A 23216-nucleotide genomic window follows, 5' to 3' on the forward strand; every position below is an offset into this window, starting at 1 on the left:
ACCGCAGATATAAAATCAAGCTCATCACGAGCTGCTGTCACTTCTGCAACTAGAAAACTGTTTTCTATGGCAACAAAGCATCATAAGGCCCAAACTTTTAAAATCTCTGAGGCGGCAGGTGGCAGAGACCCGGCAGCATTAGTGAGCACAGATGTTACAGCCGTTTAGATGAATGAAGGTGTGGTACTGTACCATCGTTCCTGCCTCTCCTCCTCCTCCTCCTCCTCACTGTCCGGAGAGTGTGTGTTTGTGTGCGTCTGGTTAAAATCCACAGGTTGACCTCTTCAGACTGCAGCCATCGCACCACAGCGGGACCCTCGGAGCCGACAGCAGCCTACAAGGCATCCAGAGCAAGATTCAAAACCTACTTCCTCATACTCCCATAGACAATGTGTGAAACAAGAACTGCTCTGACACACTGAAGCACAAACTCACCACACAGTGCTCGAGCTGCTACTTCTGTATTTCCCTCATGCTCATCAGAGGATGAAGGAGTGACCCAACCAGCCGGGCTGAAGCCAGGGTTTGCCAACGGCAGGTATCTAAGGTTAACGGCACAATTAGTCAAACCAATTCATGGGCCGCACAGCAGACGAGTGTTGATGGCAGCAGCGACCACAAGGGGATCATTATCTTCAACCTGTTGCCAAATGATGGTGTTTCAGTTGTGAGCTGCCGGCTCCACCCAGGCTGTGGTTGCTTCACATTGTGTTTGTGTTGTGAGAGGCCGCTGCTTTCAACGCCCATGATTACCGATGGGTTCAGGCAGAGTGTACTGGAGTGAGTGTGAAGGTGTCAATCTGTACGATTTTTGCTGTTTACCTTCACTTTGACTGAAGTTGCTGCACAGTGGATCAGCGAGGTCTCATGTTCATGGGCAGGTACAGGAACTTTCAGTTTGGGTGGAAAGTTTTCTTTTTGCATCTCACTTTGAGGCAACATCTTGATTTGGCAAAATGTTTTTTCCTATTCTGCATTTATTTTTGTGCCTTTGTGTTCATTTTATGTGTTTTTTAAGGTTGTTTTATGTGTCGGTTTGTATCTTACTGTGTATCTTTACACTTGTTCTGCACCTACTGTGGCTGTTGCTTCTGTTTTATGTCATGTTCTGCATCTTTTCTGTTTTCACCTTTTAGTTTGTTTTGAGTCACTTTGTGGTCGCATGTTTTTTTAAATCACTCTATTCTTAATTTTGTGTCTTGCTAATTTTATTTCTTCATCTGGTTTTTGTACGTGTCTATTTGCATCTTATTTGCATCTTTTTGTGATCATTCTGCACCTTCGTGTGGTTGATCGTCTCTCTAACTTTTTAATGTCTTGATCTGCTCCTTGTACCTTCCAATCTTGTGTCCCCTCCTCAGAGTCTCTTTACACTTGTGGTCATCATATCTGTTTGTGGTTGTTTAACATCCTGTTTTAGATCTGGTTTAGTCCTTAATAACCAATCAGATTCCAGGAGGGGCTCTTCCTCTGTTTACACCCTGACATCAATGAGAGCAACACATTTCAGAATCAGATGATCTCTTCAGTTTGTTGAAGTTTTATTCTTTCAGTCGAAACTTGGTGTCTCTTTTAGTTCATTCACACTCGGTGTCTCCAGGGTCAAAGCTGTGCTGTTGGGGTTCAGAGATGTCAAGACAAAAGTCCTGACACAACCACTAGGGGCTGCCAAATTCAAACAGTAGCTGAAGGTTAAAATGGCCATATTTGTGGTGTGAAATTAGAGCATGTAAAGTCCTTTTGGTTGTGTTTTGTTTGGTTTTATCAGATTACAGTGATTCTTATCAAACCTTATCTAGTATAAAGTATCTGTAAGACAATTAAAAAAACTATTTAGTTCATCTGATGGAGTTGTAGGTGTTTATTCATAGCTGCTTCCTTAATTAATCTATAATAACATTAATACTGCAGTAGTTTTGTTTGCATGTGACTTGAAAACCAACTTTTTCTTAGTAACAACCAAATGTTGAATTGACCTGTAACAGAACAGAACAACAGTCCTTCTCTCTTCCCATATTCCACTGAACTTTCATCAAGTCGAAGAGGTCATCAACCAAAAATAAAATGACGGGTGCCACTATGACTCACTGTCTCACAGCGTTGTTCTCTTCCATAAAGATCCCACTGATGAATGAAGCCAGACAAAAGGAAGAAGGTCTTACTTCATCTTTTCCATGACATCAGTTACATCCACAAATAGATGACTGATGATCTAAACCTGTCTGGAGGCTGAACTGGAATATTTCAGTACATTTATGTAAGTTCTCTCAAGTGGTAATACAAATATAAGCATGAAAGCTGAAATGATAAAAAAAAAACAAAAAAAACATCTTAAAATCAACAATGCACCATGTTTAATCAATTTAATATTTCCTTTTAAAAAGATGTACATTGGGAACACATGGGTTCATCTCCTATAGTATTGAACAATATACAGTACATGTCATGTTATAATTAGCATGTGAAAAACAAACAACAAATACCGGTACTGTCCCTCCGTTTTACTCTGAATAAGAACTGGTTCACTGCTCTGCATGAGGAATCCTTATGGGTCCAGGAAAAATACACAGAGAAAAAAATGACACCGGTTTACACCTGATAATAACAAATCCAGATAACTTATCTAGATAACAGGAAACACAGAACTCAGCACATGGAAACGTAACACTGTGACCACATTTATGGAAAATCTGATCAAATAAGCAAGTTGAAAAGGCACTTACCTTCCCTCTTCCTGCTAGCTTAAGCAAGTCCAGAAAAAGTAGCCCCAAAAAGGGATTTACAAATTAAAAGCATCATCAAAGTAAGTTGAATATTGACAGTCGAGATACTAAGAATACATGTTAGTATCAGGTGTAAATGGAGCCTGAATCTGGATTTTCTCTGGCAGTGATTCTGGAAATCTCTTCTGAAGCAGTTTGTGAGATGCAAAGTGTTAGATCGTATTTCTACCTATTCAGTCCTAATAAACTGCAGGGATGAGTTAGTGACACTCTGATATCATACAACTGAATGTACTAACTGTACATATAATTAACATTTCTGTGCTCCACATGGTTAACTAGCAAATATTTGAGTATTTATGCACATTTTATATAAATTTGGTTAACCGCAAACAAAAGCAGACCAAAATGTTTATCTGTATATGTCCAAATTATCAGAGAGCTTGGAAATGCCAATATCTTTCCTAGAGCTCATCTGAAAAGTTTACAGAATTTGGCATAATCATAAAACGTGTTTGTTAAGCTGCATTTCTGGGATTTGGGGAGCACTTAATCCAAGTCAGGGAAAGTGAATTAAATTTAAAAAAAAAAAATACCCAGAGACCCCCAAAGAGTGCCCCTGTTGGGTCCTAACTGCACTCTAATACCTCAGGCCAGCTCTGCAGATTGTTATTACAAAAGGCTCAAATGGATTTCTACATAATAAAAGATTTTAACAATTGTTAAACTGATAATTCAAACGATGAACTAATAGCACCATTCCAAACCGAAGCACCACAAGAAAAAAAGGTACATTGCAGCTAATCCCAGTAAAGACATACTGCAGCTTCCTCTCTTTACAATGAAATGAAGTGACATTTAGTTTTACACAGAGCTGCTTCCAGCCGTGAGCGCAGCAGACCTCAGAGCAGATGTCACAGTGATGCCGTCAGCCATGATGACCGATCTCTGAGCCTCTTACGAAGCGTTTCTAAAATTATTCTGTGCAGGATAAAGGAACAGCTGAAACTGCAGCTTTAAAAATGTGTCATTGAACTCATCAGTGTGACACAGATTTAGGTCAGGTGATGCGTTTCCTTTGGGTCACTTATTAACATCACTGTCTTTGAAAGGAAGAAACCTGATGCGGTTTCACACAAGAAGAAAAATCGATACATTATTAAACCGTTTCCTTGCTGTGCTGTCCTGCTGATGATTTTTAGGCTTTTGATTTTGTGATTTCAGTTAACAGTGATACACAGAGTGTGTTGAGGCTACAATGTTTGTATTTTATATTAACTATGTACCAAGTGACAGTGTGAAAGTGGTGGCTGATAGTCAAGAACCTGTAGAGAATTGTTACCTGAATCTGCAGCTTCTTTCAGATTTAGTGAGCTTCATAGTGAGTTTCAGCTCTTGTTACTGTTTGGGTTCATTTTTTTTCTCACAGAGTAGTTTTTGGCTGCAGCATGCAGCTGTTTTCAAGAGAAAAACCTCTAAAACCCACAGTGCACCTGCTGAGCACCAAACAACAGACAGACAGAAGATGACTAGTCGGTAAAGAGCAGCTTTAGAGCCAAATAAGTCCCTCGGGAGTTGGAGACAAAAAACTCTGTGAACATAGTCCTGCCATGAGCCAGGTGATCAGAAACTCAACTTATCAACCTATTATATATCAGTGTTGTATCTATACATGGCCAAAAAAAAAAAAAGCTATTGCAGGTTTAACATTATCACGATGGACAACTAGTTTAAATTAGCTCAAATTTATCAATCTTTGTAGCAGAAATCTTGACACAGCAGTCTGAATGAAGGTTTCAGGCAGCCATGAATACATTAGATCTGTGCCACAAAGAAACCAGATATTTTATGCGTGCAAATCCCTCCTCAGATTAACACCCCCGCTACAAAATGCTCTTTGAAAGCAGCGTAGTCAGAGGTCTTCACTCATCATCACTGGGTCTGTTCCTTCCGGTAGGACTGACTCACTGTGGCTCACTGTGTTCTGAACTTCCACTCACAGTACAAATCGCTCAGACTGTTGAACAAGTGGTAAAAATAATACAAATAAAGAATAAACAGCAAGGCCGCGCTGAGGGATTTTCAGATAATGACACTAAGTTCCTTTTTATAGACTTTATGCACAAGCCGCCACAGTCTGCAGCCACAACACAAAATAACATCCTGGGATCTGAAAATGTCCCGGTGAGTTAGCTGGTTCTGCTCACATTACTGAGGCTCCATCTCTTTGCAGCAAGAAGCGCTGTTTTACCGCAGAGGTGGTGGCGTTAAAGCAACTAAAATGGCAAGACTGTGGCAGGTTCACTGCAGTGAGACAATTAGAGCTTACACTGAGACATCAAGTCAAATCACATGAACGCAAACATAAAATACACAAGACCTCTGACTGCTGACTCTTTGTGCAAATCAAACTCTGCTCATACTTCAGCTAAATAACAGAGAGGACTTAATGAATATGTTGATACGGAACGAAGCAGTAACATACAACAACGTGGTCAAGTAACAACTATCAGATAACATAAAGACAAATCCTTCATTTCATAAGATAAGATACTACTTTTTGTGGGCAAAGATATCTGGAAAATCATTTTCTTTACAAAGTGGATTTAAATTCATAACTAGACAAACATCACCTGTTAACATCCAGGCTTAGGAGATCAGGCTAAAGTTTTAGGCCACTCAAGCAAACACAAATGGAACTCAAAGTACTGCGACCAGTCCTGTGGCCAAAGTGAAATATAGTAGCACCAAAATATTACAACAAAGGCAAAGTTTAGAGAGACAGAGAGAGAGATTTCATCCTAAAAGATGATGGAGGAGAGTTTCTCCCTCTCTCTGCCTCTCCAGGTGTCAGCAGCCCTCCCTCCAGTGGAATGTATTAGCTCAGCTAAGGCTGGCTTGGTCCAGCTCGGCCTGGAGAGACGTCTGATCTGGATTCTGGGTGGAGAAAAAAGGGTCCATCTGGCCAGTTACAGGACCAGGCGTCTGTACGACAGAGTCCCAGTTAGATCCCAAACTGCTCTGACAGAGGCAGTGTGAGTGCTGCTGTTGGGAGGCTGAGTGGGAGGCTTTCAGGCTTACTGTGGGAGTGTTCAGGACCCAAAGATGGATGCTGTGTGGTTCGAGGTGTCAGCGTCCCTGGCAGGTCTTGCAGCACATTTGTCTAAAGTATGGCCGGCTGCAGAACTTGAACCTGAGCACCAGGGGGCAGTAAGCCACAGTGTTCACATCTTTGCATTCTGCAATGAAGAAAAGCAGAAAATAAGTTACAGCTTCATTAATGAATGAGTCTGAAGTCACGGTGATTTGATCAAGGGCTTTGATATTTGGACACACTGACAGCTTGAACTCAAAAGCAACTTATTTGTGCTATGTGTCTTTGTTTTCCAGTACTTCGTTTTGTTGATGGTGTATTTATGATACATATAATGTATGAGGTATTCTAGTTAACAGATTACTACATCAATCCCCTGCTCTTGTAGTGTTCCTCATTTTATTGCTGACATTTGAATTGCCCTGGATGGGTTACCAAAATAGTTATGGTCTCTTAACTAAAAAGGAAAGCTTAATTTCACCTAATTTTGAAAAATCACTACATTTACACGACCGCCCAACAGTTTGGGGTCACTTAGAAATGTCCTTATTTTTGAAAGAAAAGCATAGTTTTTCAATTAAGATAACATTAAATGATTTAGAAGTACAGTCCAGACATTGCTAATGTGGTAAATGACTATTTTAGCTGGAAACAGCTGATTTTTAATGGAATATCTACATAGAGGTACAGAGGAACATTTACAGCAGCCATCACTGCTGTGTTCTAATGCTACATTGTGTTAGCTAATGGTGTTGACAGTCTTAATAATGATTAGAAAACCCTTGTGTAATTACACTAGTACATGAATAAAAGTGAGTTTTCATGGAAAATGTGAAATTGCCTGGATGTCCCCATACATTTGAATAGTAGTATAAATTATAAATACTGTTAAGTTAGAGTTAAGGATATTGAAATAAAGCAGATGTATTGAAGTGAATATAGTACAATACAGAAGAAAATTATTCTGTAAACTGGGACTTCAAACTTCACAAAGTGGTCATCTATAATTTAAATACAAATTTGAAGGTGGCACTGTTATTTGTATGAAACATGAGACTGAAAGATAGAGACTAGAAGGACTGAACTTTGACCTTCAGGGTTGTCTGTACTGACAGGAAGACTGAGGTCACATTTGCTCTTGCACTGCTGCATGGCTGCAGGTCGCTGATGCTCCAGACACTCGTTGGACGGCTGGCCAGTGTGAGTCAAACACTGCACCGAACGCATCTCCTGACCCAGGCCACACCTGGCAGAACACTGAAGAACAGTAACATATTTAACATACAGATACTAGGAATCCTTCACCAAACAAACACTGATCTATGAAAGAAATAGTTTGAAAACGAACTTCATCATTTTTTTAGCAGCACAGAGATGACATAAGTCAGTTCGCCACCAGTTAGCTTAGGCTCAAACTAAACTGATCCACAGCAATCTAACTGTTAGCCGTACCAGCTTATTCTAAATACTGTAGCACCACATCTAAAGCTCACTGATTCACAGTTTAGATCTTGTTTGTTCAATCTCAACACACTTTGTTTCCCATTAAAAAAATGTAACTTAAACATCAATATAGGTCAGGATGGGGAGCTGAAGGAGCACTTTGCCATGTCAACGACCAAATGAAATGTGGACATCCTCTGAGACGCGCCCAAGAAGGCCCAGCAAAGTAGCAACAGCAAGCAGTGTCACAAACTGCAAAGCACAACACATGGCCAAAGTGACGCAGTTGCCAATCCTAAATGATGCAGGAGATGTGTGCCTTTTGGGTCTCGTTATACAGTTGTTTGTGACATACAAAGTCATGCCAGCAATAGCCCAAGATCTTTGACACAGTTGGTAGAGCTGCGTCCAAGAAGTCATTAAAAGCCTGGACTTGGGTCTTGATCCAGGAGATCCGCAAGCAAAGACACTCTGACTCTGCTGAGGTTTGAAAGCGCACAGCAAGATTCATGATCTTTTCCTCTTCAACTCACCCTCCCACATCTGGTGTGGACCTCATCACACACCCCATAACCCAGTACATGCGGGCATCCAACAGAGTTGAAGGAAGAACAAACTCCTGCAGTAACTAGAAAGCGTTCAGAGACACACCTTTCAATGGGAACAGCACCCACAGAACCAGTGTGAAGAACAATGACGAGATTCATAAATGTCTGCGGGACCCCATGGAGCCTCAGAATCTGCCAGAGCATGTCTTGATGGACAGAGACAAACGCTTTGTGGAAGTCAACACAGGCTTCAAAGATCTTCTATCAAAATTCCCACTTAAGCTTAATTAGTCCTCAAACAGCCAAGATGTGGTCTGTTGTTGACTTCTTAGGGGTAAATCCTGACTGCTCTGTCCGGTGAGTGGCAAGCAGCTGAGGTTAGATGTGGTTCAAAATAACACGTGCAAACACATTTGCCAGGCACTGAGAGCAGTGTAATGCCTCGATAGTTGCTACAGTCTGCGTCGTTGCACTGTCCTTTCCAGACTGGGACAACTAGGCCACTTTTCCAGATTCCCAAACAAGGGAAAAGATCTTGCACAATGCAAGGAGCCCTGGAAGCTGACCAGCCTTAAGGAGCTGTCCAGGAATGCATCAAAGTCCCGCTGCTTTTCCCGCTTTCGACTGGCCAACTACATGGCAGATTTCATCCACATCAGGAGGCTCATAATTGATAGATGGGTCCGCAGCGAGAACTGGTACACTCCTCATCATCAACCCAATACCAAGGTGCAACAGTCAAAAGCTGCTCAAAGTAAGAGGCCCAGCGAGACAAAATTGCACTGTTGTCTGAAAGCATCCATCAGCTGCTTTAATTGAATAGCTTGAGAATGTGAATTGGGAGAACACAGCGCCTGGACACCTCTGTCAGCAGGACGTTGGTCATTAGACCAAAGATGGTGGTTGACCTGCTCACAGATTTCATGCACATCCTCCTCCCTGTCTCTCCTCAGCACCTCAATGAATGATTTCTGCAAGTTGAGCGAAGCTGATTGTGGAATGCTTCTCCTGTAGAGATATTACTCCTCATTATTCACTCACTAACAAGGGTGTCATCCAGTACTGCGGGCAAGAGCCGATCAGGCACAACAATGTTAAACCCCCCATGTGTCTGCCAACGAGCCGTCCATACCAAAAGTAGGTGTAACCGCCAACAGAGATCCTGCCAGCTCCTGGTCTTCGCACCTCAGACAGTGCCACTGTGTCACTGAGAGATGTGATTTCCTCAGCTCTTTGGATAGGAGGCAGAGTTGATCATCATGCTGAAGTGTCAAGACATGCCAAGCACTGATCTGGGTTGGTTGCCAAAGATTGGGCCTCCTGCATCCAACATTATGGTGACGGCTCTGATTATTCACTGGTTGCCGTTCAAATGTCTTTTGGCTGATAAAACAGAGAGGCGGTAATTGCTAACGCTAATTAGATTACTTCTTTGAAGCAAACAGCTGCACCAGGTCTTTTTTTTCCAAGGAGTGCAGCAGCTTTTCTTGATAGTGGAGCAGTATATGTTATCGAATAATAGTACTATAAATATACAGGGCATAAATACATATTAATACATTTTGATGTGGTAATAATTCGGTTTTGTGCTAAAGACTAAAATAATTTATAGAGTGCATACCAAAATAAACAGAAATAAAAGTGTTCAGTTTCTTACCTCTCCCCAGGGACCCGTAACCCACTGAGGAGGAGGGCAGCGCTGCAGGTTACAGCGCACCCTGGAGGTGGGCCGGCCTTGTTTGGGGCATTTGGATTCTGGCAGCGTGTCGCCGCTCTCCCCGCTCTTGCACAAGACCACACGGCGCCTGTAGCCAGGACCACAGCTGGGCGTACACTGCAGACAGAGTGGGAGAGGAAGAAAGGGGGAGAAAAACTGTAAACCATCAGGCAGAAGGTGGTGGAAACGATGGGTGGGTGCAGCTGGGGGGGTCACAGCGGTCATGCAAAAAGAAATCTTCTTAATCCACCCAGCAGAGGGCAGCAGCTGCATAAAAAAACAACTGAGCCAACTTAGTTGCCGTAAAACAGCTGGACATAATTCCTCTCATGCGTGTGCCATCGCTACATAACACAAGATGTCAGAGAAATTTGAACACTGATGCACTTCTGACACCATTTTTCAGCTCCAAAGGCAAATCAGCGAGCAAGGACAAGAACTTTTCAAAATGCTGTAGTTAAATCAATCTGACGTGTTGCAAAGCAGAGTTACAGCTCCACTGACTGACACCTTTAAACTTCCCCAGACAGCTCAAACTAGGGGTCACATTTAAAATGTGTCAGGGTATTCCTGCAAGACAAGTGCAATAATATGTATCCACCACTGAACCAACATGTTCAGTATGATGTATTTGTCTGCTCCGTGCCTGTGTTGTGTATTTCATAGTTAAGGTACTCTGGCTTTCTGCTGGCAGATGTTTGGGTTTCTTAGGTTCAACTGGAAAAGAAACTATTGCTTCATCTGAGAGGAATTTTGTAGAAAACTCAAGCACTGGTTCAACATCAGTCATGAGCTGACTAAAAAACATTGCAGAAATAAATGCATGATGGGAAACCTCTGACGTCTGCCTACCTCTGACCAGTCCAGTGCCAGCCATTCAGGAGGGCAGCTGTGGTTGCTGCAGGGCTCAGTGAGTGAAGGGCGAGGGGGGGTGCAGGCTGAGTCGTCCAGGACTTTCTCCTCCGTCGAAGAGATCCTCCGTTTACATAACACCACCCGAGTCCGCAGGCCACCGTTACAGCTGCGACTGCACTCCGACCACTCTCCTGTCCACCAGCTAGAGGCAGAGAGGAGTTCATTTTCAGTGGGCTCATTTCTATTGCGTAATACAGTGAGGAGACACTGCAGAGGGAGAGCATACTGTGCAAATGGGAATCACAGGTAGGAATAGTTGAGAACATGTCAAGGTAAGGTCAACAAGCACAAATACAAAATCTGTAAACAATGTGAGCACAAAAAACAAACATTTGAATTTATGAAGAAAAAATGTCACGCTAAGAAATGGATTACACAGTATGTATAGGACATCAGATGCCCTACATCCATCCATCCATCCATCCATCCATCCATCCATCCATCCATCCATCCATCCATCCAGTGTCTATACACCACTTAATCCTCTGTAGGGTCGTGTGGGGGCTTTAGTCTATCCCAGCTGACTTAGGGGACACTGGGGACACTCTGGACCAGTCTATCGCAGGGCTAAATGTCCAACAACACACCTGAAATAAAGTTAATACAATAGCCCTAATAGTCTTTCATAGTGATCAACATAAATCATTTTATAAACTAGTATGACTAGTTTATTTTATCTAGATGTAACAAAAAAGTAATCTGGCATGGAATATAAACAGATAGTATGGAATAAAATGATAATTCAGAAAAATGCAAACACAAACACTCATACATCAGGAAAGGTGGCGAATCAAAAGAAAAATATCACATCTTATCGACAAGAGACCACTAACCTTGGGGAGCACGGCTCAGTATTGCAGGATCTTCTCTTCTCTTTGGGTTTATTCTTCTTGTCACAGAAGTGGTTGTAGACGACTGTATAATCTGTCTGCTTCTTACACACCACCTGCTGGATCTGCACACCTGAGAAGAGGTGAGACAACACAAAACAACCATAGAACAAGGAATCAGTGCTACATACTGACTTTCCCTTTTATGCATGGTACCTGCTACATTGGTAAGATTAACTATATGGGTCAAATAGAGGTCTACTCTACAAGGACATGGATACTTTTTCCATATTCTGTGACCTAAAACTGTGTTTGCATGTCGGCAAAAGGTCAAAATGTATAGAAAAAGTTATGTTCGCATGCACAGGATGAGGCTTCAACTGCGACGCCCTGATATGCTGAAAGTTTAAGGCACCAACTGTAATCACAAGACCCCAACAAGTACACACTACTGGTGACAGCAACGCCAAAGAAGACTGCTTTGAATTTTACCACAATGGCATGAATCGAAGACTTCAAAACTTTTTTGCACTTCAGTGACTTCTAACAGGCAACGCACATACCTGGATGTGATGCACATAAAAACATCTCCAAGGCCACAATTTATGCCTGCAACACTATCTAGATGAAAATATACTGACAGTGTAGAGACATGGTTGTTGGCAGCAATACAAAACAACCAAAACATCATGGCATATCTGTGCTTCACTAGGGTTAGGCTTAGCTGATGTCAGTTTGCTACTTACTGGTCACTAGAGCTGTGGCAGAACACTGGTGGAAACATAACAAGGTCTGAAATGCTCCACAAAGTCAATCAGGTAAGGCCATTTTACAGCAAGAAGCCTGTTTGATTTCATTAAAAAGGTCTCAGAAAAGAACAAAACTATGTCCATAAAAACTGCTACATTGCTGCTAAATGTTTAGCCTCCACGTACACATTCTTCCCACCAGAAGGGTGGGGGATGCCGAGTGCAAGAATTTATTTATCAGACAGAAAACAAGCTCTTATCAGGTAAAGCAACACGCATCATTAAGTTACAAAGGCCATAGAGGAAAAGGGAGATTGGCTGTGTGTGATATTTTCAACGACTGTGAACTGCTCAAACGCCTCGGGCTTCAGCATGCACTTCAAAAAAACTTCAGTCTCAGAACAGCTGGGTTTGTGTACAGCTGTGTGTTTTCATGGTTCACTGTGTGTGTGCCACTGAATCTGTGTGTGTTTGTTCATCTATGTGAGAGATGAAAAGAGGAGAAGGGAGAGATTTGAATGGATTAAACGTCAGCCTAAAATGAAGAACCTTTGACAGAAACATTGTCTTTTGTAAAATTTGTTAGTATTATTTGGATGAGAAAACTCAAACGTGTGTCATGTCTGTCTGAAAACATGCACTGCCTCTACTGCCAGCAGTTGGTTAGCTTAGCTTAGCTTAGTGTGGAGACTGGAAACATGGGAAAACAGTTAGCCTCGCCTCCAAAGGTGACAAAATTCGCCAACTAGCACCTAATAAACTCTAATTTACTGTTTAATCTGTGCAAAAACCAAAGCGTAAAAATGACAATTTGTGGTTTTACAAGGGGTTATGTCTGTGCACAGTGACTTCAAAGAGTTTTAGAAAATAACTGAACCTACTTTTAACCAAGTGTTAAACGCAAATTGCTTGACTTTAATCGTAATGAAAAATCTAATAAAACTGACCTAATTTAACATTTAGGTGACATCTGCTGTAAATGATAGGCTAATGCTATTTTCACGACTTGTTTCTGGTGCTCTTAAGCATAAAAACATCACTTAACGCTGCTTAACATTAGTGTGAAGCATGTAGTGGTTATGTCTAACGATTCTGGTAAGCCTCCAAGGAATAAACGTAACTCAATGCAATGTCCTCCAAAGTGACATGTTGTGAGTTTTGTTGTGTTTGTTACCTCCAGCACATAGAGCTGAGCAGCGCGACCAGGAGGTGTAATGCCAGGCAAATCCACTCAAAAGATCCCTGTTGACTGGGGGGTTGAAACGATAGTGGATGCCTGGGTTCTCCTCTCTCACCAGCACCTATTAACATCGTACACTTTGAATTTCTGCTTAATCATCTTTTTCAAAGAATGGCTCACTTGTTCATCCTCATTCATGAAACATTTCTCCTGTAATTCATTTTACCATAACAATGAGAGTGATATTTGTTGGCCCCAGCGCTTCAAGAGTTTCTGGCCCATCGGTCGGACGTCTATAGTGGAAGGTAGTACCGGCCACAGAGAACCTGCGAGGTGTGTCGATGGTCAGCTTCCCATTGATAAAGAACTGGTCACCTTTACTCTTCAGCACTAGGAGAATAAAAGTTACAGGAATATTTAGGATGATCTCTCTTTGTGGGTTACTAAATGGCATTTATGTTAAAATTCACCTTGAGTATCATCTTACCCAGGTAGTTGAGGGAGATGTTGAGCTCTTGTATGTGGATGAACACTGATCCTTTAGGAATCCGGACCACCTCTTCATAACCTGAGACACACACAGACCCAGAAAAAGTGGAAAAATGAACGCAAGGTGAGGGAGGTTTATTCACAAAGGGATCAGGGGAGCGATGCATAAGTAGTGTTTAGCTCTGTGGGACGCCAATGGACTAAGCAGAGGCTCCAGATTCCAGCTGCATTCCTGGGCAGCTGTGCTCGGCTCCTTGCTCGAGAGCAAGAACTATGCCAAGAACTGGCTTCTCTGCTCCTTTTCTCTCCATTCCCTCCATCTGATTTGGTCTCTTGTCCCCTTTCTTTTCCTGCTCATCTCACCTCCACCCCGCCTCTCTCTGCTCTGCTGTCCGGCCAGAAGGCCACTGCAGACCTGTAAATAACTTCAGTTCACTAGAGGATGGAGGAATGAAAGAGTGGAAGAATAAAACAATTCCTTCCAGTGCGGTTTGGGTTGTGACCTTTTAGTAGAGCTTTCCTTGCACTAGGTTTGTAGACGGAGGTGTTGAAATTTAAACGGACAACGTCTGAGTTTTCTGACCTCAGAAACAGGCAGAGTTACCTCAGAAGTGTGAGACTGAGCTTCTTCCGTTAACAATCAGGGACCTGTACAGTAAAAAAAGAGCAGAGGAGCTGTAAAACCCCGACACTAGATTTGAAGGGAAACTAATGCACATGTATTGAGAGTAGCGCAAGAATTAAGTAGCACGTCAGTATTAACTAACCTAGTCTTTTAGTTTACTAGACATTCATGTCGTATTTTCATATTTACAGTGCACGTTCACTAGTTTTGGATTCATCCCAGGGCCACGTTATCACTCTGAGTGACAGAATATCAAAGTGCAGTCTGAAAGGTGTTGCGGGTATTTTTGTGACTTGTTTGTCTTCAACACCAACAGACAGACCATACTTAAAGGCGCCCTGTGAAATTTGCTTGAAGTTTTGTTTACATTTAGTACCACTCACTAAAACACACTGCATCACTGAAGTTTAATAGATGTGATGAAAACATTTCCTTGAAACACTGAAGGTGATGCTGTTTAATTTTTTCAGAATTTTGCAATATGTAGCATGAACACGCACAAAACAAACAGAACAATGATGCGTCAACACACCGCTCCATAGTGCTACTAGAGATCTAAAACTCCACAGGGAACCTTTAAACCACTGAAGCAGAGAAGAGAGGAGAAGTGCTGGCTGAAGTCCTTAGGAGTTCAGAGAAATCAAATGCTCGCTGTAGACATGACTGAGTGATTGAGCTGCTCATAAATTTGCCTGTGACCAGAATAAGCCCTCAGTCTGTGCCTGCAGTTTGAGTTTAGCTAGAGATGAGAACATGCTGTGCTGCGCTTGTGACCAAGTCAACTATTTTGAGACGTTTAGAACTTTTGACAGATGTTTAAGTCTAAAAAGATTTTACTGATAAAAAAGCATATGGGATTTTATAAACTATATGATCAAAACGTGAACATTTATGTTGACATGATTTAAAACCCAATTTCAGCATCTTTAGGATAAACCTTGTTGTTGCTCTTTGGGCTGAATGGAAGTAAATCTCTGCAGCCAGGTTCTAAAATCATGTGGAAAACCTGCCCAAGACATTTTAAAACAGCATGTAACTGATGTTTTTTTTTGCACAACAGTCACAATTATAAGGTGCCCCTGTAGCTCAACAGGTTGAGCGGGTGACCCTTAAAACATCGGCTATAGTGCCCGATGCAGCGGTCATGGGTTCAAGTCCAACCCACAGCCACTTACCACATGTCTTTCCCCCTTGACTATCTCCACTGTACACTAAATACAGGCAAATAAGCCAAAAAAATAACTGAAAATAAACTACAAGCTTGATGTCCATAACTCTACAAACATTTTGGTGGTGGAGTGGCGATGGGTAGGACACACATTAATTCTACAAATGCCACAATTGATTTTTTTCTTGCACTGGCTACCAACTACTGCAATGAGACATTAAAGGAGCGCTCCACCATTTTTTAATATCAGTTTATTTGATGATAACTACTTAGCGTAGTAGTACTGCTTTCTCTCTATATATATCCATCCATTCTCTATACACCGCTTCATCCTCATTAGGGTCACGGGGGGTGCTGGAGTCTATCCCAGCTGACTCGGGCGAAGGCAGGGGACACCCTGGACAGGTCACCAGTCTGTCGCAGGGCTACATATACAGACAAACAATCACACTCACATTCACACCTACGGACAATTTAGAGTGATCAATTAACCTCAGCATATTTTTGGACTGTGGGAGGAAGCCGGAGTACCCGGAGAAAACCCACACATGCACAGGGAGAACACGCAAACTCCATGCAGAAAGATCCCAGGCCACTGTGCAGCCAGTACTGCTTTCTACTTAGACAAAAATAGATGTAAAAGGTCTTCTGAGGCCGTAAAGGGAAAGTTCTAAAAAAAACAAACTGATGATGGTGACTCAGCTTTTACTTTGAGATAAAACTGTGAAGTTAAAAAGTTAAGTTAGAATTAGAGAACGTTCAGTTCAGACATTGCAAGATAGAAATTGTGGGATCCAGCATTTATTTATTTTTTAAATCTGTTCCTAATTTCAATGAAAGTGCAATTTTAACAAGAAACTCACTGCAATCAAACTATTTTTTATTGATACCGATATCATCACAAAACACACGACTAGACCTCTACTTTAGCCTTACTAATGGATCTTCAGGCAAAAGATAATGTCATGTGTTTTGAGGGTCGCCGAGACCACAGCTGGGTTGACGGAGCGGCCTGGTCACTGTGGTTCAGAGCACGGCTGCCTGCTCGGGGTGTGTCTCCTCTGAGGAATCCTGGGAGGGTGTGGTGTTGACAGTTTGGTGAGAGACTCTGGAGTTGGTGTTGTGGGGAGAAAGTAACCCAAAATAGATTCAACAGCAGAAGGACCTCAAGCCACACTGGTCGGACCTCACCTAAAACTGTCTGCCACGTGTCCCTGGGTGGTGAGCAGATAAATATAAGTATGTATCTATATGGTATGTATATGTTTATATTTAAGTTTTTTTTTGAGGAATTTCTCCTTGTCTTCCTAGAAATCTTTTGCTTACTGCTGCAAGTGACACTGCTTTATGTTTCCGTTGGTCACAATAAAAGACATGTGTGTTTAATTTGCACGTAGAAGATACTTAGGTATATGAACCAGCTGACAGGTCAAGCTGATGGACGGATGAACCTCGAATGCCTTCCAATGGTATAAATGGCTACAGAGGGATTTACTGACTTGGCACAATTTAAATTACAATTGTTCCTCTGAAGTATTAAGACAAGAGAGTGTTAGTATCTGTAATGCCAACTTTAAGACTGGACTGCATCACCTCTCACCTGCTATGTGTACATCACACACATAATTTATCTGACAGCATTCATATGTAAGACACTGAGTGCAACAGGTGCTGAAATAAAGGATTGTTCTGGTGCTACATGACATTTTGTTGGCTTTATCAAGCAAATGACTCTAACAGCATGCTGTACGTTTGCATGGGAACGGGCAATTACATGATATACATTTTGAAAGTCTGGGCTATCCTAACTCAAACTGCAAGGCAGCTTTCCAAGGTGCACTCAAAATCCAGAGTATCAGGATCAAAATGTGCACATTTTTGGGACAATACATAAATTATGTTGCAGAATTTTTCATGGTAAACACCTCATGTCAGCTTCATCCCGTTCTCGGGGAAAAAGGAAACTGTTCCAAAAAAAATCTGAAAGTGAACCCTTTTTCCCTAGACTGCTAATAAGGTCAGGACAGATCCAAATCTTTATCTGTCTGTACAGAGAACAGAGCAAACGGTCAAATCTCTGGGAGAGTTAAAGGAATTCTTGATTGTTTTAGCTCATTACCTCCTTCAGGGAGGGAGTCATTGAAGACTCCCTCCACAGAGACGCAGCTGCTCCCGTCACCCCCGCAGTTCCGGCAGCGGTCCTCACGTACGTCTGAGCCGAGGATACGATCGCAACCCACGTGCTGCAAAAAGGGAGAAACCAGTGAGCTGTCGGGTCACTCGGGGTCACGGGTGAAGGGGCACAGTCTGTAAGTCGAGAGGTGTCAGAGGCCGGGCTTAGGGATTACCTACTAATGTCTTCCAGACCACTTTTTCAAAACACAGAAATATCAGATGGTAAGTCCAGATGTGTTTTCTGATCCTTTGCAGACATAATGCTCTTAGGTTGCTAAACTCTCAGCTGTCGACATAAATAAATTTCATGATGAGCGAAGCAGGTGGTTTTACTCAAACTCTTTAACAGCGATCCAAACCTAAACAAAAGTGCAGAAAATGAATGGTAACTGCTCTTGTTCTCATATATTTAAATGACAGCTGCTTATTGTAGGGAGGGATAATGAGGCTTAAGTTTATTATTACTTTTATACTGATTGGATCACAGTTCAAAACTAAATCAAGATTTGAAACAGTGATGCAGCCAATGGTTATCTGGTGGCTTTATAATGTAAGTAATGGTGAGCTATTTAAGTTTATGATGATATAGATCCTACTAGCAGGAGGCCTCTTGCGTTTACGTGCTGACAGTGTCTCTCAGAGCTCAGTGTGACTAACAGCACAATAAGGAGCGCATACTGCTGCTTTGAACAAGGTTTTTCACTTGAAATTGATCCATGTTTCATTCAATTCCATCATGACTGTGTCAAAAATTGTATTGTCTTGCTAAATGAATTATTCATGTTCATTTCACATTCACTTCACAATCTATCAGACTAAATCTTATTTTTATATTTGTATTTTTTTAATGGAACAAATGAGAAATAAGAAGAAGAACAACAACAAGAATATGTGGACGAATTTAACAAGATTGGATGAAATAATTCAATGAATGGATAAAACCTCTATCTCTGATAATTTTGAAGTACACCAGTATACATGTGAAAGTAACAAAGACACTACATCTGTTTTTGTATTTGGAACAGGTATTAAGGTTTCCCCAACAGAGAGCAAGGGAGACCAGAGTAGTGCAATTTCAGGTATTGAAAGAAATCAGATGTGTCACCTAAATGCATCTCATGGCGCTGAGTCAGGGGCACTACAAGTTATATTTGAAATACTAGATTTGACTTATTTTGCAAGAAACCCCAATTGTTTTTGAAATGACCAACTGCAAGAAATCAAAGCTAATTGTTATTCATGCAGATCTTCTTCTGAGAAATGTCCAGTCACAAGTCCTCCTCACTTCTCAACTGAGGAGGAATAGCTGCTGGAACTCCTGTGAGGGCACAGCTGGGCTGGTGCCTGGATTTGCACCATCTATTATTTTCATAACAGAGCAGGTGTTGCAGTTTTTTTTGTACACTCTATATTTTGTCCAGTGGATCTGTGAGAAAGAGGCTCTGACACTGTTATTTGGTTTGAAAAAGCATAATGTGTTCAACTGCACCCCCTGCTCCAAGGTCCTTTCTCTGTTCTCCCCTCTCTCTGACTGTTAGACCTTAACTTTGAAAATGAAAGCAAAACGAGGCAGAGATTTCTTAAGAAGCTTTTCGTGTGCACAAAATACACAAGAGCTGGGATGACAGAGGAGGAGGAGAGAGAGGAGAGACTGAACTGCAGACAGAAAAACTTTAAGAAGAGGAAGGGAGGGGGGAGATAGGCGGGACAAAGTGAGAGAGGAGTGGAGAGGTGTAGAGAGTCCAAAAGGAGAAAAGGAGAGGGAGATAATAAGAGTGCAGTGAATGAAAGCCAGCCTGCAGTGCAGACAGACTAACAGCTGAGCTGGAGGGTCACTGAGTTCCTACAGAGCAGAACAGAGCCGAGTACAGAGAAAAGGAGGGTGAAGGAGCAGAGAAAGGAGAGGGGGTGTTGATAAACAAAGTTGTCTTGTTGGAGGAGCCCAGAAACTTTAGCCTGCTTTAGCTCCACAGACTAACAAACCTCAAAGACACTTCAGATAAAGAAGCTCAGTGGAGGTAACAGGCAGCAGAGGGGAAGCGGAAAAATAACATCTTTTGGAACTCTAGAAAAGTGCAGATCATCAATAAACAACCAGCTGGATATCATGGAGTTACTTTTCTCTCTGCTCTCACATCTTTTCCACCCTGACCAAAAATTTTTTCTTACTGGTTAAAGTACAACTACATCCAAAGCAAACAGATTGCGATTGAACAGCAACTACCTAAGCTGCACACTAGAACAATTACACTTTCTTTTGTCTACATTCTTCTACAAATGGGGCATGTGGAAGTCAAATGGGTTCCAGGGAGTTGTTTGAGCTCCAGGTGGTCTCCACATCCTTAAAATGAACAGCAGCTCAATGTTTTGCTTTCATTAACAGCTGGGATTATGAAAGACTGTCGGTAAAGGGAATCTAGGTTTTGAGCTGAGAAGCTGATTGTGATGATTTTCAGCAGTTGGGGTGAAAACTAGACAATGGAGACTGTCCAGCATCTTAAAGGCAAGTATAAACCACATTTTAGATGAAGAGAACCTTTTCTTGATCAATTTAAACCGCATCCTCAACTCGAACAGCTTGTATTTCAACTGAACACATGATTGCATGGTTGTGTAGAAACGAACACACGTACGGATGGTCTTTACTCACCTTACACTCTCCGTTTACACACACATCCAGAGAGTCATCTCTGCACGGAGTACCGTCCACCACAGCAGGAGCTCGTTCTGTGTAGAAGTTGTATCCCTCGGCTAGGCAGTTGAGAGAGCAGGGTTTCACCCCACCTGGACACACAAACACAGACCCACAAAGAGCAAGTATCAACACACAAGATCTATCCACATTAGCACACAAACACTGCCAAAATAAACACAAATGCAGCAGTAGATGAACTGCAGGTCTGCATACATCTGTTTCACATAGTGTATTCATAAAGTCTTAGAACTCAAAGGGAGGATGGCCATCATAGCTCAGTGGGTAGAGTGGCCGTCTTGCAATCAGAGGGTTGGCTGGAGAGCTTGTGTCAAGGTGTCCCTGAGTAAAACATCAAACCCCTAATTGCTCCTGATGGGTTGTGGTTAGCGCCTTGCTAACGCTTTGTAAAGCGCTTTGGGTACCTTTCAGGTATAGTAAGAGCACTATATAAATACAGACCATTTACCATCTTCTGTTCTTTCACATTTTGTTATGTTGCAGATAAAGATAAAATCATTTATTTTCCACTCACCAATCTCCACTCAATAGCCCATAATGACAAATCAAAAATAGAATTACAGAAAAATGATGCAAATTATTCAGTAAAAACTGTAATATCACGATGATGTAAGTATTCAGACCCTTAACTTAGTACTCAAAGCACGTTTGGCAGCGATGAAAGCCTCCAGCTTTCTTGTGTGAGATGCTGCAAGCTTTGCACACCTGCATTTGGGGTATTTGTACTGTTAATCTCTGCAGATTCTCTCAAGCTGGACAGCCTTTTTCAGGTTACTTCAGAGATGTTTGACTGGGCTAAGTCAGGACTCTGGCTGGCCAGCATTGTTGGTTGTGCACTTCGTATCACTGTTCTGTTGGAAGGTGACGGTTTGGTCCAGACTGAGGTCCTGAGCACCCAGAGGCAGATTTCAGGATCTCTCAGGATTCTGTTGTGTTCAGCTTTATCTTAGTCTCCCTGTTCCTGTTGCTAAAACACAACTATGGCAAACAATTCTGGTCTCCTCAGAACTGAGAATCAGGTCCCTTACAGTCTAAGAGTAATCTAGGAGTTTTTTTTTTTTTTTTACAAACTCCAAATAGGCTTTTATGTTTCTTTCACTGAAGAGAGGTTTCCATCTGGCCACTCTCCAAAACAAACAAAAAAAAAACAGATTGCTGAAGTGCTGTGGTGATAGTTGTCTTTCTGGAAGTTTTTCCCATCTCCAAACAGAGTATTTGGAGCTCAGCCAGAGCAGCCACTGTGTTGTTTGTCTCTTACCAAAGCCTTTCTCCTTGGATTGCTCAGTTTGTGTTCTGGTTGTTTCAAACTTCTCCCATGCTAAAACTGTGCTGGTAGCTATGCTTTTAGGAAACTTCAATGCTGTAGTTTGTTTTTGTTCTGTATGAAGCATTCCCCAGATCTGTGCTTTGACACAACTCTGTCTTTGGGCTCTGCTGGCAGTTTCTTCTACCTCATGGTGTGTTTTTTGCCCTTATACACACTGTCAGCTGTGAGACGTTACACAGACACTGTCTTTCCAAACTGTCTCAAAACTGAATTGCTGCAGAAAGCCTGATATTCCACTAGCAGCTAGGTAGGTCATGTAGGATATTTAATTTTGAACACCTGATTGAGGAATAACATCAGATGCAAAGTCCGCCCTCATGTAAATATTAATGTGATAATACTGTAATCAAATCTGTTTCAATTTTGTAAAGGTATGCGGTGTAAAGTTTGCATGACGTGCTGACATGTGATACTACTACCACGTGTAATTTTCATTATTTATTTAGTCGTGTTTGTCTGTTTAGCTGTGACGATGTGGACCTAAGTGTGTGCAATTGTGACCTGCAAAAGGACTACAGCTGGAAATTAGCTTTAGGCTGACTATGTTACAATGCATCATATGGAAACATTTATGATTAATAGCCTATACTGACCCACAAACAACCAAAAAAACAAAGTCTTTTGCACATGTTCTGCTGCATGGATCACATTAATACAGGGCTGCAGACAGAAGAGGCTGTACAAGAGAAAAGGAGTCTGCAGGGGAGTAGGAAATGTTTTTCTGTGCTGACTAGTGAGAACAAGCAGCTGAATGTGATTATGTTTCTGCTTCCCTGGAATACACACAAACGGACACCAAACTACTGAATATTACCTCAGTGAATGCATATAAACACAATACAAGAGGACAGTGGTTTCATTCCCACTGCACCAAGGCTAGGAGAGATCAACTAAAAAACTGACAAACTGTTTTAACAAACCTCATGAGTTCAAGATACAGGTTCAAGATTGTGGTCTTGGGAGAGTTCTCAACTAATCTTTACAGCAACAAGATTTGTGCCGGGAGAGTTTACCCTCATAAACGACCACAAAAAGTTAATCAAAATAAAATTAAATCCATTCTGACATGAGCATATGAGTAAAAATATAGTAATGGTACACGTGAATGTATGGGACAGCCTGAGTCAGTTGAATTACTGGGAAGCATGTATGAAAGCTGAGGCCAATCCAGACCTTCAGTGTTCTGCCTGAACTAACACTGTGCTTCATTTGTATAGGGAGAAATTCCATGAATTATGGACAACATTACAAAATTAATGTTGGAAATAAAAAAGAGGTAAAGTACAACCAAAGTCAACATTAACATTAATCTGTGCCACATACACCAAGTCAAAGTTAAGCTAAATTTCCTCTTTACTGTTTTACGGATGTGTATATGTTTAATATTTAGTAGTGGTGCTGGTGTGAGGAGGTTAAATACTCTGTGGCCAAGGAAACACTTAAATATACCAACACAAGACACCCATATACACTCGCAGACACACACGGTATTGCTAAAGGGCTCCTCCTGCCAAGTGGTA

At 41.7% G+C, this 23216-nt stretch overlaps 1 protein-coding gene across 3 annotated transcripts in view; it reads right to left on the minus strand.

Moving 5' to 3' along the window:
- Positions 1–2331: 2331 nt before the first annotated feature.
- adamts10 (ADAM metallopeptidase with thrombospondin type 1 motif, 10) overlaps positions 2332–23216 on the minus strand; it is a 56086-nt gene continuing 35201 nt past the window's right edge. For all 3 annotated transcript variants that reach the window (XM_022201537.2, XM_051947543.1, XM_051947544.1), the window contains 10 exons: positions 20307–20440; positions 17601–17724; positions 13687–13767; positions 13426–13589; positions 13194–13320; positions 11274–11403; positions 10378–10582; positions 9466–9642; positions 6909–7074; positions 2332–5962 (listed from right to left, as the gene is read on the minus strand). In XM_022201537.2, coding sequence (XP_022057229.1) covers positions 5853–5962; positions 6909–7074; positions 9466–9642; positions 10378–10582; positions 11274–11403; positions 13194–13320; positions 13426–13589; positions 13687–13767; positions 17601–17724; positions 20307–20440 — 1418 coding nt within the window. In that variant the 3' untranslated portion in view covers positions 2332–5852. The remainder of the gene's footprint in view (positions 5963–6908; positions 7075–9465; positions 9643–10377; positions 10583–11273; positions 11404–13193; positions 13321–13425; positions 13590–13686; positions 13768–17600; positions 17725–20306; positions 20441–23216) is intronic.

This window comes from Acanthochromis polyacanthus, chromosome 4 (assembly GCF_021347895.1).
Source record: "Acanthochromis polyacanthus isolate Apoly-LR-REF ecotype Palm Island chromosome 4, KAUST_Apoly_ChrSc, whole genome shotgun sequence".
In the NCBI taxonomy this organism is placed as follows: Eukaryota; Metazoa; Chordata; class Actinopteri; family Pomacentridae; genus Acanthochromis; species Acanthochromis polyacanthus.